At 37.2% G+C, this 18,631-nt stretch overlaps 1 protein-coding gene across 1 annotated transcript; it reads left to right on the top strand.

Moving 5' to 3' along the window:
* The first annotated feature begins 1,460 nt into the window (after nt 1–1,460).
* fam110d (family with sequence similarity 110 member D) lies at nt 1,461–18,495 on the top strand. Its single transcript, XM_079626729.1, has 2 exons — nt 1,461–1,597; nt 14,608–18,495. The coding sequence occupies exon 2, from the start codon at nt 15,241–15,243 to the stop codon at nt 16,522–16,524; it is 1,284 nt and encodes a 427-aa protein (XP_079482855.1). The 5' UTR covers nt 1,461–1,597; nt 14,608–15,240; the 3' UTR covers nt 16,525–18,495.
* The last annotated feature ends 136 nt before the right edge of the window (nt 18,496–18,631 follow it).

The following is an 18,631-nucleotide window of genomic DNA, read 5'->3' on the forward strand; positions in this document are numbered from 1 at the left end:
GCAAGTCTCACACTTGCTCTGCAGCAGCAGTGGCAGCAATAGCAGATCTATTCCTCCAAGACCAAACATGTCAACATTGTCAAATCTATTTCCATGCCAAACACTCAGAGAGTTGTCTTGACAGACCTATTTTTAACTTACACGTTCACACGTCATGTGCGAGCCCCTGCAAAAGACACAAATGCAACAGTTAAAAGACGCACGTCTAGTGCGCATTTACATTGAAAAACAATGGAAAAGACCCTGAAGATGATTTAACCGTTTGCCAATCAGTGAGGACAGTTTTGTCAGTGAGGACAAGCAACTTTTGGAAAATGCTTAAAAACATTTTTTTTCCATATATATATATATATATATATAGATATGGAAAATAATATATAATATATATATTATTTCAGTTAACGCTTAAATAATTTCAAATAATGAAAATACTTAGGAATGAATTATGGAATTAGAAATTAGTAAATTCATCTCATGCACTATTTTCAGAGTCTGTCTTCCACCCCTGATTTCCTGATGATCCCCTGCAGGGTATACCTTTATGCAATTCCAACAACATTATGGAGCCAAGGTTCACAAAACATTAAACACTAATCTAATCTCAACATTCTCTTCATTGCATGAACAACATGCTCAGACGTATAGATGATCGGCCAGCGCTGAGCTTCTTCTGAGTAATGTTTTGGAGGAGGAGCCGTTGCTGATAGCTTATCATGGTTATCCATTTATCTGCAGTTATCTATTCACCATCCAAACTTTGTGCAAACAAAAAATAGTAGTCTATATTTAGATGATTTATATTGCTGAGTGTAATTGATAATCCTGGTAAATAGAATTTGTCCCAAGACTGCATGTTGACAAAAAGCCAAAAGTAAAACCTGTTCAACAAACAATTTTAGGATTCAAGATGTTTTTCAAAAGCATGAATAGCTACACAGTATGTGCAGATGTTGAAAAGTACTTGGACACTTCAGATGTAATTCATTAGGTTTTTCTCAGACCTACATTCACTTTTCTTTTTAGTCAGTGACTAATCAAAATGGTGTTTTGGGGGATTTTTAGAGGATATCATGAAGTCTGCTCCCCTCAAGTTCTAGGATGCTTGAGTAAACTAAAAGAATCACCACAAAAAACGGGGGGAAGGTGTGGGTGTGTGTGTGTGTGTGTGTGTGTGAGTCAGGGAAAGGTTCAGCAACACATTTGTAGTCCATGCTTTTAAGGTTTGTGAAACCCATCCTGAGAAATATACAGAGTAAAAAGTGTCACTGTGAAAACTTGATAATATTTTTTTCATCTAATGCAATGGCAATGCGTGTCGGCGGTATATCGATATAAATACCTGTTTAAACACTTTTGTGTGTTGTAGTGCAGGTCAATCCCCCCAAACAATCCCCCTCTGCTGTCGTGTTTGTGGTGGGGGTCAGTTTACACTCATACCTGCCCGCCCACCGTAGTGGGATGATCCCGGTACATCCACGAGCCACAGACGCTCTCCGGCATTCAGTTCAGACTCACAAACCACTGAGACACAGCTCGTGCTAGTCAGTTAACGGAGATTACCAGAGCTTTCACATGTGGATACGGATCACGACACACGGTAAGCGCAAGTCTAGCACTTAGTGTACGAGCAGTGAATACATATCCGATCAGATCATGTTCATTCAGCATTTATAGCGACTTTAATTTACAGAGTCATGTTGGCATAAATTCATGTTCGTGAGTCTGTGTAAACAAACAGCGGAGTTTGTGTCCATTCAACATAAACGGCCATTGATTTAAAAAATATTTTAAGTTCAGGTCGATGTACGAATTGGATCATTATTATTTCTGTTTTCTATAAATAATTGATGTCACTGCAGCTTTCGTTGAGTTTTATGTGGATACTATTGGAGGTATACAAATTATGAGTCTGTGTGTTTTAAATAGCCTAAATAAATGAATAGGTGAGATTTTTTTCTTCTTCCATATAGCCTAAATAAGCCTATCTCTATGTATTGCATAATATTGATAGTTTTGAAAACGGAATATTTTGGTGCTTTAATGTAATTTGCATATGCATAAAGTATAGCCTAGAACATGAGCACATTTTTACATTAAATTTAAATGGTTGATTTTTATTTATTCTTCAGATGAATGAATATTAATGTATGTAAAAACTTAATTAGTCTGGTTTATCATTTACTCAATGTAATAATATTTATTTTGTAAAAAAAAAATCTTCTTCTTAAAGGTAGTGTAATTCCTGCGCCTCTAGCGGCACCAAACCGAATTGCAATAATAATGACTAGCTGAGACTAAATTCCTTCATCTACTGCATAATGAAGAACGTATTTCATGTCTGTATGTTCTGGCTATAATCTGCCAAAATCACTCATACAGTCAGTTACGATCAATAAAAGTATAATTGAGACATTAATATGACAAAATGTTGTTTTGGAAATGCAAGATTTTGACCTAAATAGTAAATACAAAATTTTAGAGAAGGAATTGTTTCTGCATTGAGTATGACCTACAATGATTGGCTCTCATCTATACTAGTAAATTATGTAAGTTTATTACCTGAAGTTTAAACAGTGCAAAAGAGGTAAAAGGGTGAGTTGGGTTGGTGTTGTAGGAGAAGCTTTAAACAAAAGAATAGACTCCAGGTAGAGGAAAGTGAGGTGACCACATGTGTTTTTTTGGAAACCCCGGACGCAGTAGTCGAATACAATTGACACAAATCCAAAAAGACTGCTTACCAGCAAATTAAGAGTCTTTTCTCAATTTGTATGGTTTTAATGCATTATGTTATGTGCAAATGGATAGGGTAATGCTCGTAACCCTCCCCTTCCAACGGGTTTTACTTAGGTTAGGTGCGCAGACCATGCACTAACTTTCCACAAGGTCAGCAGTATTAACCACTCGAAACCAGTCTAAACACTCCAAAAAAGTAGACCAAACGCAGAGATTTCATCTGTCCTTGAACCACAAGTGAGGTCTCTTCATACTGGTGTATTGTCTTCCAAGCCCCAAAATAGGATAAACACGTGTCTGATGTGCAGATGCATGTCAAATATAAACATCAGCATGATGATGAGGGCTACGATGCTCCTCTGCTGCCTTTCCTGTCATTGTGCAGATGTTTTAAGATATTGTAGTAGTGTAAGGTCCAGTATCAACCGGCAAACTACACTAAAGTCTTTGCAGTGTTGCTGAGTGTAATGCCCTGAAGTTCACTGCAAAAGTTACAACCCTGTTTTAATGCATGCTTTTTATTATCAGGGACGGGCCTCAGGCATCACCGTAGACATCAATGTTCATATCAGAACTATAAACTTTTATCCCAGTACTTCTGTGATCATTTCAATTACTGTAACACAGAAATAATGATCCTGTGTGGTTGAAAAGACTGTTTATGAAGCTGTTTCTTGACAACTGCTCTCTCGGCTCAGCAGCAGCGCCAACACAGATCTGTGATCGTACTTATCAAAGCTTTACAGTTGAACCGATATCATTTAGGAATTAGATTGCGTGGGTGTTTGAATTGAGAATATATATATATATATATATATATATATATATATATATATATATATATATATATATATATATATATGATCTCTCTGCTAAGGTGTTATTTTATTTGTCACTTATAAAAAGAGAGATGTATACTTTCGCTCTTTTTTTTATATGTATATTATTTATAATGTTTTACAATATAAAATAACAGATCTTAGCTGTCTGCATCTCATCTGAGGTGCTGACAACCACTTTGAGATGAATAAATGCGAAAGGACGCTCAAAACACAGAAGAGAAGCCCACGGGCCGTGTGCAATGACCTTTTTCAGATTATATGCGAGTGCTGAGCCACTCCGGCTTCTGGGATGCATGGCCCACACTGTGACCCCTACTGACTGGAAGTGAACCCTATACACTCTTAAAAATAAAGTTTTTTTTTTCCATAGAAGAACCACGTTTGCTTCCCGAAAGAACCTTTCAGTGAACAGTTCTTAAAAGAAACATGTTTGTCTTATTGTGAAGGACATTAAAACTAATCTAAAGAACCTTTTTCCACAATAAAGAACCTTTTGTACAATGGAATGGAACCAAAGGTGTTAACGGTTCTACATGGAACCATTGATGCCAATAAAGAACCTTTATTTTTGAGAGTGTAGGGAACACGCTTCTGACCAGTTGTTTTCCAGGCTTTTCCCTCTCAGAGATTCCACAAACACACTCATCCCGGTGTGACCACATCAGTCTCAACTGCTGTGATACTGTATCCCGCAAATGTCTTTTATGGGTCCAGGACGGAAAGGCAGCAGCTGTTTTTTTTTATCGTGCAAACTCCATCAAGCCAAATGTTGCTCTCTTCTTTCAGCCGTTCGAGTGCAATCACGTAAACAGTCATTTCCCCAAAAGGAAACTTCACATTTGTGGCACTAATGTGTGGCTGCGTGTTAAACGTGTGAAGCTCAGGTTACTAATTAGAGGCTGAAGGGTCCTGCAGATTATTTAAAGTGACCACCTTATTGGTTTTATGAAGCTTGTTTGTTCCAAGGAATTAAAAGGACAAGTTTACACCTCACAAATCTGACTTTTATCTCGGAATTGAAAGTTATACCCCCCGGTTTCTCAGACAAGGTTTAAGCTGTCCCAGACTAAAATGCATGTTTGATCTGTTTTAACTGAAAGCAACTTGCACTGGCATATCTTAAAATATGTCAGAGTCATTGTTTTTATGTCACACATTTATAAAAGCTACTTAGATGTCCTAAACTCAGGCTTAAACTAAGGCTTCATCCTGGCTTAATCTAAACTCTGTCTGTGAAACCAGGCCATAAACTTAAAAATAAGTTTATATCTCGCAAATCTGACTTTTTTCTCTCAGAATTCTGTTTTTTTGTTTCCATCACTGAATTAGGTTACTTTTTATCTTGTTTATCTCTCACATATCTTAGTTTTTTCCTCAGAAATGCGAATTGTGAGCTAAAGTCAAAATTACTTTTAAAATTTTTGGTCACACTTTAGTTTAGGGTCCAATTCTCACTATTAACAAACTATTAACTATGATTTTTGCCTCAATAAACTCCTAAGTACTGCTTATCAATAGTTATTAAGGTAGTTTTTAAATTTAGGTAGATTAAGGAATATGGTCATGCAGAATAAGGCATTAATATGTGCTTTATACTAATAAACAGCCAATATCCTAATAATATGCGCATGCTAATAAGCAACTAGTTAATAGTGAGAATGGGACCCTAACCTAATTTTGTATCCCACATTTATGTGTGTGTGTGTTTTATGGGCTGACTGATGTACTGTAGTCATATAGTCTTTTTTTCCATTCATGATTTATTTACTCTCTTTAGTATTAATTTTAAATGGACAAATCCCGATGCGGGACGTCCCCGTGGGCCGGGCTGACAGCTGTGGGAGCGGGTCGCTCATAGTCACACATCTCTTTAATTGTCCTGGGTTCGGCGAGGTAGCACCGCCGTCCTGCCAGGTCCAATCAAACCTAGCGCCGCGCGGATCCTTCATCACACATGAAGGGGCTTGTGTCCTTTGTCACGCTCACAAGACATTGTTCTGACAGGGCCGGTAACCAATGATCTTCCCCTCAACTCGACGCTGGCTTTGCTGATGTGGCGGGGGGGCTTGAGGGGAGATTAGGGGCTATTTCTGTGGCACTTTGGGCCTGTTTGCGACCAACGAGCCAGACTAGCGGCTAATGAGAGAGGACAGCTGACAGGTTCGGTGGAGGTTATGAAGCAGGAAGAAATGGCAGTGAATCACATGGCGTTTGAGAGTGATTGAGAACTGGCTTTCATTTTATTTTTAGGAGAGGAAAAATTTATCCCAAACTTAATTATTCTCTCATGTAGTTTCAAAATAAGAGATATTTCACCCAAACATGAACATTCTGTCATTAATTACTCCCCCTCATGTCGTTCCAAACCCGTAAGACTTTCCTTCATCTTCAGAACACAAATGAAGATCTTTTTGGTGAAATCTGAGCAAACAATTCATATTGATTAGTTTTAAGATCTCTTTATGAACTTTTTGAAGCATCAAAGTGGTAGTTGCGTAGACTGTCAATGGAGGGACAGAAAGCCCTCAGATTTCATCATAAAAATATTCATTTGTGTTCTGAAGATTAACGAAAGTCTAACGGGTTTGGAACGACATCAGTGTGAGTAATTAATGACAGAATTTAAATTTTTTGGTGAATTTCTGATTATGAAAGAGGAACCTCTGAGAAGTATAAGTTCCTCTAAGTTGAGAAAAGGCTGATAGATAACTATTGCTTCTATTTAAATATGAACTCTCTCATACTCATTTGTACTGCCAACTGTTGATTTGTTAAGTGTTTTTATGGGCCAGTTGTTGGCTTCAGGTCACAATGGGTAATCGATGCAATATCACTGGTAGTGTTTTGTGTTTGTTGTCACTGAGTGAAAATTGGATTCAGGATTGTTGTGTCCCATTTGATGGTTTGATGTTAGACAGGAGGACTGGATCCCCCCCCCCCATCAGCCCATCATGACCTCTCTGACCCCATCACAAGTCACGTTAGCTTGAACCGCTGCTGTAAACACTCGGGTCTGCAGTGACTTTAACATGTGTCTGGCACAGTCAGCAAGCGCTGTGAAAACATGCTTAAAACATACAGACAATTTATCTGAGAAAACAAGGCTCTGGAGGAATAAACTAAACAACTTTTATCACTTCTATCCCATGAGAGCAGTTTTTTTCTGGATCATGGCAATCAAGTTAAGACTTAACCTTCTACATTATCCGTAAGGTAATTTGATCATCTGAAATACTGCATTTAAAAGTCTGTACAATTCAGGTTCATGGTACAAATATTGGGGGGGTTGTAATGCATAGATTTAAATATTGGGGGGGTTATCTCCCCCCCAACCCCCCCACAAATTACGCCCCTGATGCTGGATGATATATATATATATATATATATATATATATATAGCCTATATATATAGCCTATATATATATATATATTGTGATTCTTAGTGCGGCTTGTGCAGGCTTGATTTGCTGGCAAAATAAAAGCATGACTGTATACGTTTGAAAATTAAGAAGTTAAGATGTAAATATTAGTATTGTAATTTTACAGTAAAAAAAAAATACTCAATTTTTTTTATTTTACAGTACTATAGTATTATAAAAAAAAATCTTCTTTTAAATGCATTTAACTGTATCACAATAAAATCATAATAATTATATTTTTTCAGTCATATTGAATTGGTCAAAAACTGTGAATGTAGCCTATAAAAACTCAATGGAAAGTGTTTAAAATAAAATAAAACTCAATGGTTAACATTATGGTTTGAGTTGGCTCGTGTTAAGAGTAAACCCAAGTTTAAACACACAAATGTTTCCCCAAAACGTTTTAATTTTTGGCTAGAATGTTAAATTATTTCCAGATAGAGCTATTCAAGTCATCTGGTGAAGAACAAAATACAATATAATACAAAAATCTCTTTCATTTCAATATAGTGCAACCCTATTGAAAACCTCGCCTTTCCTTTCATTGCACACACACAACTTGTGCTTTTCTCTCAGGAAAGGCAAGACATTTCCATGCCTCTTTGTGTTTGTCCTGGGCTATAGACATGCACAAGCTTTATCACCTCACTCATGACTCAAGGCAACTCCTTCTCTTCCTGCCTTCAGCGTCCGGCGCTGAGTCCAGGTCATGCATCTATTGAAGATTCAGAGGAGGACACTTTGTGCTGTAGAGTTTTTGGTTTTACACTGGGGGAATTTATAGCACCTTTATCAGGCATATCTTTGGCATAAAGAAGGAACCAAAGCGGTTTATGACGTAACTAATGGAAAAGTAGGGTAAAGTCCACTGATGTGATGTGTTAACGCCTTTACACAACATCTTAACCCTGTAATGCCTGATATACAGTTTGCCATAATGTCAAAAATGGATTGGAACAGTTATTGAACATTTAGACAAAATATTTAAACCAAAAAGTTTGCATGTTTATGTATCATATTTGGTATTGATCAGGATTTATGGCTCATATATTTATACACTGAGAATATGGAGGGAAAAACAAAAAAGCCAAAAAATCTGATTATATTTGATACTCTCAGATTTTTCTAAAAATATATGTATAAAAAGTTGCTTCAGTCCAGTTTACAATTAAACTAAAATAACTTTTACTTAGTAAAAAAATAAATGTATGAACTATCAATCAGACGACAGAAGGCATGTAGTAGAGATTGTGTGCAAAATGACATTTGTATTTATGTATTTAGCAGATTCTTTCATCCAAAGGGACATGCATGATGTACATTTGATCAGTTCTTGCATTCACTGAATGATAAACCCATGATCTGAGCAGGTATTCTGCATAAAGCAGCCTTATACGTTTGCAGTAGCAAAACATTGTTTAAATCTATATACGGGTCAAAGTGAGAGTGATCATGAGAACCCACATTAGCTTGTTGTGGTTGTTGAATGAGTTTTGAGAGTCACAAGTATGAGGAGAGACTGTGTTTAGAGAAGTGCTGCGTAAGCAGACGACTATAATTAAAGCAAGTGAATGTGATAAAGAGGAAACGTCTGCGGTTGGCGCTGAGCAAATGTGCCACAGATAACAGCAGGGTTTTCCTACACATGTATTTTTACAGTAGTTTATCTTAAATCAATTTTCCTCAGGTGTGTGCATAAATAGATAAGCCTGAGAACTACACCTTTAATTCATTCACTTTCAGCTTTGAATCATTACTCTGTTCCGTGTTCATGATTTAGTGAAGACATTTTGAGTTAAAAGACCAAAGAAACAGTTCATATGTGAATGTGTATACACTTCTCCAAATGTATCAATCAGTTCTTTTAAAACTGTGTTTTAGCTCGATGGTTAATAAACCACCTTTTGTTTTTGGTGTTTAGAACACATTTTAATTTCAAATTTACATTTTAATAGGAATTGTTTTTTTTTACAGTAATGAAAACTTGCTACATTTTTTATGAAAAGTTAAAAAGTAGATGCTCAAGTTTAAGATAATAAAAAATATATATACAATTTTTTTTTTTTTAAAGACGAAGCATTTTTAGGACCAACATTTTAAATATATAGTTTTTATGGCTTTTAAGATTAAATATATATTCCTGATCGCTTTATGAAATTCGCCCGTTAAATGTTTCGGACAACCTTAGAATCAGAGTTATTATAGTTAACTAAAACAAACCATTAAAAAAACATTGTTACTTAAAGTAAATTTTTTAAATAAAAGCTTAAAATTATAATTGTATTATTTCTTATTTTATTTCAGCAAGTTTCCAAAAGTTTTCATTTAGTTGGATGTACTAAAATAACTAATAGTGTAAAAAATTTGTAAAAACTATATAGACGTATTTAAAAAAAAAAAACATTAAAATGAAAAAATACTAACCAATTATAAAACTCAATGATACTAAAATATATAATTTTTTTTATTAAACAAAGTGTTTGGAACAAACATTAACATTTATTTTTTATATTTTATTCCAATGAAAAATAATGTCTTTGTAATTGTAATCGAATAATGTTACACTCTTTTCATTATCCAATTATTTTTCTCATTGAAACTTCTGACATGTTAGATAAGATTACGGAAGGATGTCTGTTCGATGAATCAAGTTTTATTTTCAATTAAGCGTTTGGCTTCCATCTAAACTAACACGGCTCTAAATGCGGTTTGAGCGACTGGATCCAGAGCCGTTCACACCTGCATTCATCGCTGAGCAATTGTGATCGGATCAGCCGAGACGGGTGTTAATGCCAGGTGTAAACACTGATCATTTGACAAACCCCTGAAAGTCTCCGGCAATCCAGCCACTCGCATTTGTCAGGTTTGAATGACAAAGGGGTCAGTTAAGTCCACCACATCATTTGGAGAGTGTTTAGGGGGGTCTGTAATGTTTTAAAGAGCTCCCTTGTGACCCTCCTGTGGCCCGTATGCCAGTCCATCACCCCACCCATCATACATCAGCCGCATAATGGCCCTCAAGAGTGAGGAGATATCTGCTAGCTCTGCCTTTGTGTTGCGAAGAGTGTTTGTGTCTGTTGAGTTTTATTGTCATGTGTTTTCTTTCTCTCTGTTTTTCTTACTAATGAGCCTCGGCCTTCAGTTCAGCATCTCATCTCCAGAGCCAGAGGGGGCTTTTGTCTGCGCCGATTAATAATGCAGGGTTTGGTGTGTGTGATGGACGTCCTGACTGAAGCTTTTGTAGTTTTATATCCAACACGGGACATTTATGTGTAATTGGGCAGCTCAGACTGGGTGGGACAGACACGTTTGTGGATGCTTTTGATTACAGGATTTAACGTTTTTTATCAACTGGATGCAATATCTTTCAATTTGAAATTCATAACAGGGGCTTGTTTTATTGTCTGGAACTATTATTCCCAAAACATTAATATGTAATACAGACATTGACTTGAATATTTACCAATTTTCAATTCCTGAATTGAATATTTTCTGTTGGAAAAAATAAGTTTTTTTTATTATTAATATTATTTATTATAGTTATATTATATATTTATTATAGTTAACTAAAACAAACCATTAAAATATTTTTTTTTTGTTACTTGAAATTAGGGATGGGCAACGATTAATCGCATCCAAAATAAAAGTTTGTGCTTGAATAATATATGTGTGTACTATAATTATTTTATAAATACACACACACACACACATATATATATATATATATATATATATATATATATATATATATATATATATTTAAGGACTATTTGCATGTATATATTTATACATAATTTATATTATATATAAATATGTTATATATAAATAACACATTTTTCTTAAATATATACATGCATGTGTGTGTATTTATATATACAAAATAATTATACACAGTACACACACATATATTATTTAAACACAAACTTTTATTTTGGATGCGATTAATCGTTGCCCATCCCAACTTGAAATAAAATTTTAAACATTATTTTATTATTTCTTATTTTTTGATGTACAATAACTAAATTTATGTATTAAAATAACTAAAACTAAAAAAAATATTAAAAACCATAAAGGCATATTTAAAAAGCAATAATGAAATTTAAACAACACAATTTTTACTACAATTTTCAAATAAAATGGAAAAATACTAACCAATTGAAAAAATAACAAAACTATAATAGTATCTCAATGATTCTAAAATATATATATATTTTTAGTAAACATAAACAGTTCCTCTTTGGAGATTCCCCCTTTGGAATAATATATAGATTGTTTTTGCCCTATTATGAACACCATTTAAGGTTTGGTTTACAGCAAACTGTACTAAACAACACATGCCGACTTTAAACATTAAACAGTTTGTGAATCATTTCCCTTCCATAATCTAACACATCTCAGGATATTCAACCAGAAAGAGGCCTTGTATGGTTGTGTTCCTGCTTTGCGTGAAGTCTTCAGTAGATCATAGCTTAGATGCAGCTTGACAGAACACATCTGGTTTCTCTTTGACCTTGTTGGCCGTCTGTTTTCACCACCCCTGCCGGCAGACGACCTGCCCACCAGCTTCACGGAGAGCCATTGAGATGAGAGAGGCTGGATTAGCAGGGGTTAATTACAAGCCGTCGCGAGCCGAGCCGCTGCTATTACCGGCGCAGTTCAGCCCTCAAAAGAGAGAGACAGTTTCATGCACTAATGTGCCTCTATAGAGAGTAATAGAGGCCATTGTAACGGAGCAGACGCTCTGGGTGATGATGGTGTGAACTGTAATGTTTTGACCATGTGCTTAACAGAAACTTTTCTTTAAATGCACTGTAAAAAACACAACTTGGAAAAAAAAGTTGAGATTACTGATTTTGTTGTGTTGGTTCAGCAAAAATCCACTCACAACAAAAAATCTTAGTACTAATTTCCCCTAGCTTTTTCGTGTTGACTCAACTTTTGCAAATAACAGTTATACAAACTGAAAATAAGTTATCTGTGAGACACACACACACGCACGCACAAACTTTTAGTTGAGTCAACTTGACATTATTTATTTTCTGGAGAGATATTTTGTGTCTATTGGAAGACAATTGGAGGCTGTTCTTTCATGCAGCTTACTTTATTTTCATATTTTCAGTTAGTCTCACTTTGTTGTTTTAGGTGCGTTATGAGCTTGAGATTTGAATGTCCAGTTCATGAACAAATATGCTGATTGATATGATTCTTTTTTTAATGAATCAATTGAACTGATTCATATTGGATCAATCGCAGGACACGAGTCGTCTGTGAATCAGTCAGACCTCTCATTTCTTCTTTGAACCAACATCTTGGCAAAAGAGTTTAGTTATAATAAGTGTATTTAAATTCACATAATAAAAATAATAATTGTATTGTTTAGAAAGTTGTTTTGGGGATGTTTGGTGCTTGAAGGAGAATTTACCAGGGATTTATTCTATCAGTCAGTAAATGTAGCATGTTTTAATTCAAGCCTCTGCTCGGCTATTATTAGCCCCGTTTCCATCCTAAACACCACGGTCCAGCATTCAAGCTTTAACGCTGGTTTGGAAAGATCTATATTAATGATGTAATGCATCTACAAGCCAATAATGCCCTTGAGTGCAGAGTGATGTAGATACGACTAATAATAGTGTGTGATAGTTATGAAACACACTACTGTGCTGTAGTTTTTACACCATATTTCAATTACATGAACCTGACGGGTTATTCTAATGATTAATCATGCGCAACTCACAATGGGCTGAGCATCATATCTAAAATTGACAATGTTTTGGCTTGTAAGTATTGAGTTTTAAGACATGTTTTAATCGTGTCTCATTTAAATTTCAGCAAGAACAGTAAAGTTAGTAAGTAATATTAATTTCCATGAATTGGTTAAAATCAATACTTACACATTTTTACGGTTGTCACAGTATTAGGATTTTTTTAAATATAAAATGAAAGATATTGCTGTTTATTATTATGCATTGCATATAAACGAAAAGTTAGTTATAAAAACTTTTTTTGCATTAAACATTTTGTGTCTAATTGACTGATGGTTCATCTAATAAAATATATTTTAAGCCATTTCAGAGCAAATCCTTATGATTGATGATTTATGATGATTATGGCTTACAGAAAACCTTTTCACAATAATCTAATCTTGAATTTGGGGTTTTCATAATCTGTAAGCCATAATCATCACAATTATAACAAGTTTCACCTTTTAAGTTAAATTACTGAAATAAATGAACTTTTGCACGATATTCAAATTTTTCACCTGTAAATATTTGAATATCATAAAATCAAAAGGGTGAAAAACATTGAGGCTGTTAGCTGTATTTCTCAGCCCAACTGGCTAAACAAGCCGTTTTCTGAGTTTGGACACCCTGTTGCTCACCACTTTCTGAAAGTCCCTGAGATCCATCTCATGCTCAACACCTGTTCAGAATTCTTTCCCGGAACTTTCCCAAACAATGGCTGCTTTTCCCGGGACTGTCTGACATCTGGAAAATGTTGCAGTTCCCCTTTTGACTGGATTTATAGCGAAGGGCTTCAGGGGGGGGTTCGAGGTTCATGAGAGGTGCTATATTTATAGGGTAGAAAGTCAGAAGTGCATGAGCTCTCTTTTATCTTAGGGATTTTTCTCCATCAGATTTTTGTCTTTGTAGTGGATTTCCTTTTTTTTTTTTTCACCAAGTCTGAATACTGAAAAAAATAGAGCTTGCAATTTAACAGCGCACACCTGTTTTTAGTTGCAGTAAATGACTACTCATCATAGTGAAACTGGCAAACAAAGAGTGAGTTCTGCAGTTCTTCCCGTTTACTAGGTCACAGGGACATATTCACTTGAAAACGCTGTTTTTTTTTCTCCTTCGAGGGTGTACAAAAATAGCACTTTGATGCATCATGTTTTGAATGTCTTCCCTTTCAGAACAAACCATGCAATCAAAATTGTTTTAAGCTAAAATTCTTGCATCATATTCTGCTGTTCTATTAAAAGCAGTAAAACCATGCAGAGTTTTGTAGAGTTGTAAAAGCCACTGCAGTGTGTTCAAAATTAAATACAATAAAAGTGGTCCCACTACGTCTTTAAAGGAAATTTGGGGTCTACAAAATATGGACGCAGTCATGCATTATTTAGCAAAGCCCTTAAGGAATGCAAATGTGGCATGTGGGTTAAGCTAATGCTGATGGTGAAGGCCATTACCTCTACAGTCTGTATGCACATGGTCACAGTTTCCTTTAATAGACTTTCTAAATGCATCTGAGGGTAAATGGGTAAAATTCCACTAGCAAAATTATAATGTCAATCCAGACTTCACTGTGTTTGTCATGCATTATGCATGTTCATTCAGAGCTAAATACACTAAATTTGTGCAGGACAGCACATTTGTACGAGTGAACGGTTATTTAGGACTAGTTCAAGCATTGGGAAGTCAACTCAGTCCATGCATGAGCTAATGGCACTGCCTGTGGCCCCAGACATGCATTTCTGCCAACTGCATCGAAACACAAAAAGCTACAGGGACTTCTATCCACACTGCCATATGGCCTACGCCTTGGGAGATTAGATCTCCCTTGAGAAATGCTAAAAAGACTGAACTGTGTCTCTACCGTTTTTGTTTTCACAGGGCTCCAGGTATAGAGGGAGAAGCAAAGGACCTCTGTCTATCAAAATCTGAAGTGCCCCGGTGCCAGCTGTATAGGTCAACCCAACCGCAACATCGCAGGACAATAGGAGCCCAACCCAAAGACCTTAGACGGCTATCAAAAAGCAAATAATCAAGCTCATTAGCTCTCTTCCCCCAAGACGACCTTCTCTGAAAAGATCAACAGAAGAGAGGAAGTTAAAGAGGACCAAACCAGAGGGGGAAAGCGAACATCGACGGCTATTTCTGATACTCTGTGGTGAAGGGAACATCTCATTTGGGATTTGAGATTTTAGATTGCAGAAAAAGGATTTCCTCATGCCAATGCCTGTGTAAATACTGCATGGAGATCTGTCCCTTTTCCAAAAGCACCCAGTAAAGAGACTAAATATAGCAGCCAACTCTGTTGCTTAAACCTCTCAGATTTTCAAAATGCCGAAAAGTCTACATTCATAGGGATCCTATAAATGGATCAAAATCCTGCTACTATTCTGAGACACGTCAGATCTTGAAGAAGCATTGAAACTGTAGTTTCCAAGAGGGTTTCCTTCTCTTTGTAGGGCAAAGCAATTGCTTTGTCCTTTCTGTTTGGATGCATTTTTCCAGAACTCTAAAATGAAGCCCTTAACTCCCGTTGGTTCACCTTCTCCGCTGCGGCTCCTAAACAAGGGGCCAGATTACCTTCGCAGGCAGATGGATGCCGGAAGCAGGGGTCGGTCCATTAGCGCTGTAGAGCGGCTGGAAGCAGACAAGGCGAAGTACGTCAAGAGTCAACAGGTCATAAACACCAAGCAGGAGCCCGTATTAGTGCCCTGTGCAACCCCTCCACCGGTGCCCCGTCGAAATTTCACCGTGTCCACTCCTTCAACTCCCGTTCTCCCACCTCGAAATCAAATGGCGCCTTTCTCTGCACCGCAGTTCGTGAGGGATGAAAACGAGGATGACTCCAGGAAAGAGAACTGTCAGAATGAAACTGATGTGGAAACCAACAATCGCAACAATGCAAATAAGCCTCCTGTACCTTCCCCAAGAACTCCAATCATTGCTCCATTAGTCGCTCCACATAGTGCTCCAATAATGCGCCGGAGTAACGGCAAGCGCATGCTGCGTCCAGACTCCCTGGTCATTTACAGACAGAAGAAAGAGTGCAGGAGTCCCAGCAATGGTGGCGAAAACGGCAACACCAATGTGGAGGTCAAGGGCTACAGTTTCGTGCGACGGCTCTTCCAGGGATCCATGCGTGAAAAGAACAGCCTGAACGAGGCAAAAAAATTGGTGATAAATGAGGAGAAGGCGTCTTCCTCTCGAGACGGGGATTCGCGAATGTCCTGGTCCAATGACAAAGTCACTGTCGATGGCGGAAACGAGACCAGACGATCGAGCAAATCTGAGCAAGAGCACTCGACGCCAGAGACACACAACAACAACACTGGCTTTCAAGAGAAGCTATCTAAGATCAACAGTATACGAAACAGCATTGGCAAGTACAACAATAACGACATGGATCCGTGGAAGCCCGTCATTCCTCGGATACGGGCCGATTTGAAACGGTCCAAGTCAGAATTACGACTACGCTGCTCGGTAGCCATGTCCGAGCAGGAACGCTTCTTCGACTACTGTGGATTGGACTTCGATATGGTGGAGAGACTCGGACCAGAGAACTTTCTAAAAGGAGCCAGTTCAATCGACACGCTCTCGCTGCTACTGAGGAGCGTCGGAGGCGGCGGCTCGGAGCCCAGTGAGTTTTCCCGACACTCCGGGGAAGGGCTTTTCCAGGAGGAACTGGCCGAGCAGATCCCTACAGGTGTCTCAATTATTGAGAGAAATGCACGGGTCATAAAGTGGCTCTACGGCTGCAAGAACGCAGTCCAAGAGGGTCCTAAAGAGTCTACTGTTTGATTATCACGGTAACTAAACTGAAACTTTTTTTGGAGCCGTGTTCCAATACGGGAAACTGTGCTGTATTTATTTTTATGTGGGACATTTGTATTTAAGAGATTTGTTTTGCTTTTCACAGCCAGTATGAGAACATTTATATTACTTTGTGTCAGTCACACATGAAGCTGCAAACCGACGCTTCTTGTCACGACGTACACTGTGGCTATGTCCGAAATCGCCCCTTATACCCTCATTCACTATTCCATACATTAGTTTACTAATATAGTCCACTTAAAGGGATTAAATGAAAACAAGTAAACAAATTTTTCTGTGGCTCAACTTCTGGCAAGACTCTCATATTGCATGGCTATTCTCTATAGCTGTTGAGTGTATATCGGTTATTACACTTATTGCAGTGCATTGTGGGATTAAATGAGTGCACTCAATAATGTCCACTATGGTTTCTGATCTTTTAGTGCACTGTATGAGGGTATAGGGGGCGATAGTGATGTCATCTCTTGTTCCCTGTATATAGAAAGACATGAGTCCGTCCTGTTACTTCAGTTCAGAAACAATTATTTGTTGAACGTAACTTAAAGAACATGTCACCTGATGAATAATTTAACATTGAAAACCACTAAGCTTTTTTTTCTGGGGCTGGGAAACCCAATGCATGAGTGTTAAATCAACCATGTGTACCTCATTTCTCAAATGTCCCAGTTTAGTTTCTGTGTTGCCTTTTTTCCTTTAACGCAGGCGTTGGAACAAACACACAGAGCACCCCCGTGGGGATATTAATGCACTGATTTGGAGAAAGAGAGACGGAGCGAGAGCTATATATTCTGATATGATACGTATTTTTAACACTGTCTGAGTGTGCAAATAAATATGCAGGGCCTTAAAAACAACCTGATTTTGAGTTTCATTAACTCATGACAAAGAAATGTGCTGTGAACTGTTGTACTGATATGTTTCCAAACCTTATCGAGCTGCTTAGAGAGAGTTTGACATCAGCATGTTGCTAATCTAAAGAGTTAGTAAATACTGGGTGAAATGGCATATTTTTTATCAATAATTTTCAGTATATAACACTATATTTAGATTAGATTAGATTTCCCCCCTGTTCTAATCCAAATGCAATTGCCCTATTTGGGAAGGATGCATGTTGTGGTAATTCGATTTTGTGCAAAAACTCACTATATTACAAAGCATTGACTTTTTGCTCTAAACAGCAAGGTAGCTCCAAATATTCATTATTGATTAACCTGGCATTGAAAAACTGGCAATCTCTTGGTACGCAGCTCACTAGGGTTTTGAACGGCCATTATTTTGCCCCTAAATTGCTCAATTTCATTCCCGTGTTTGGTAAATATCAGTGTTATTTTGATTACTGTAATGATAAATCATGGTTGGTTGCACATTTGACTCAAGGAAAAGCATACTTTTTTATGCAAATGACCGTTCCTGTGGCAATGCAGTCTTCTGTATGCACTTGGTCACACTGCTTTGGTGTTAAACTCACAAAAGTTCAGTAAAGTTCAATTTTAGCAAAGCAGAGGAAGACATGACAGCAATTGATCAGACGGGGGGACTTTCACTCCCAGTGTGGGAGATGCTGGTGTGTTCTCATATTGACGGAGACCTTTGAACACGCCTCCCCATCTAAACATCAATCAGACACTGATTCTCCTTTGTGGTAATGAATCAGTCTCTATGATACCACTGATAAATGAAGCAAAGGTCCGCTGCGGCATGCACAGGTCAGACTGCGGCCCGCAGAGAAAGAACTGTGATCTTTCCTTTCAGAATTCCTACACTTTTTCATCCCCAACGTCCAAGATGCATTCAGTGTTCCCAAGCACCCGAAATCTCTCTCTTGCATGTATGTTTACACTCCATGTACGTTTGTATATGTGTCTATAAAGAAGAATTTAGATTTCAACCTAAAGAGATATTACAGATACAATTCAAATAAAGTCCTATTTCTGATTGACTGTTGCTGGTTGTGTTTTGTGTTATAATTATGTTGTACAGTGGGTAAACCTGGAAATATCTGGGGACTTTAAGATAGATTTCCAAGTCTAAATGTCTACATAAAATATGAATGTTGTTTTTAAGTAGTTTCTTA

Source organism: Phoxinus phoxinus (assembly GCF_949152265.1).
Source record: "Phoxinus phoxinus genome assembly, chromosome: 10".
Lineage (NCBI taxonomy): Eukaryota > Metazoa > Chordata > Actinopteri > Cypriniformes > Leuciscidae > Phoxinus > Phoxinus phoxinus.

Bases quoted from the DNA above. Each gene is read 5' to 3' on its own strand.
- fam110d (XM_079626729.1), top strand. From the start codon at position 15,241: ATGAAGCCCTTAACTCCCGTTGGTTCACCTTCTCCGCTGCGGCTCCTA.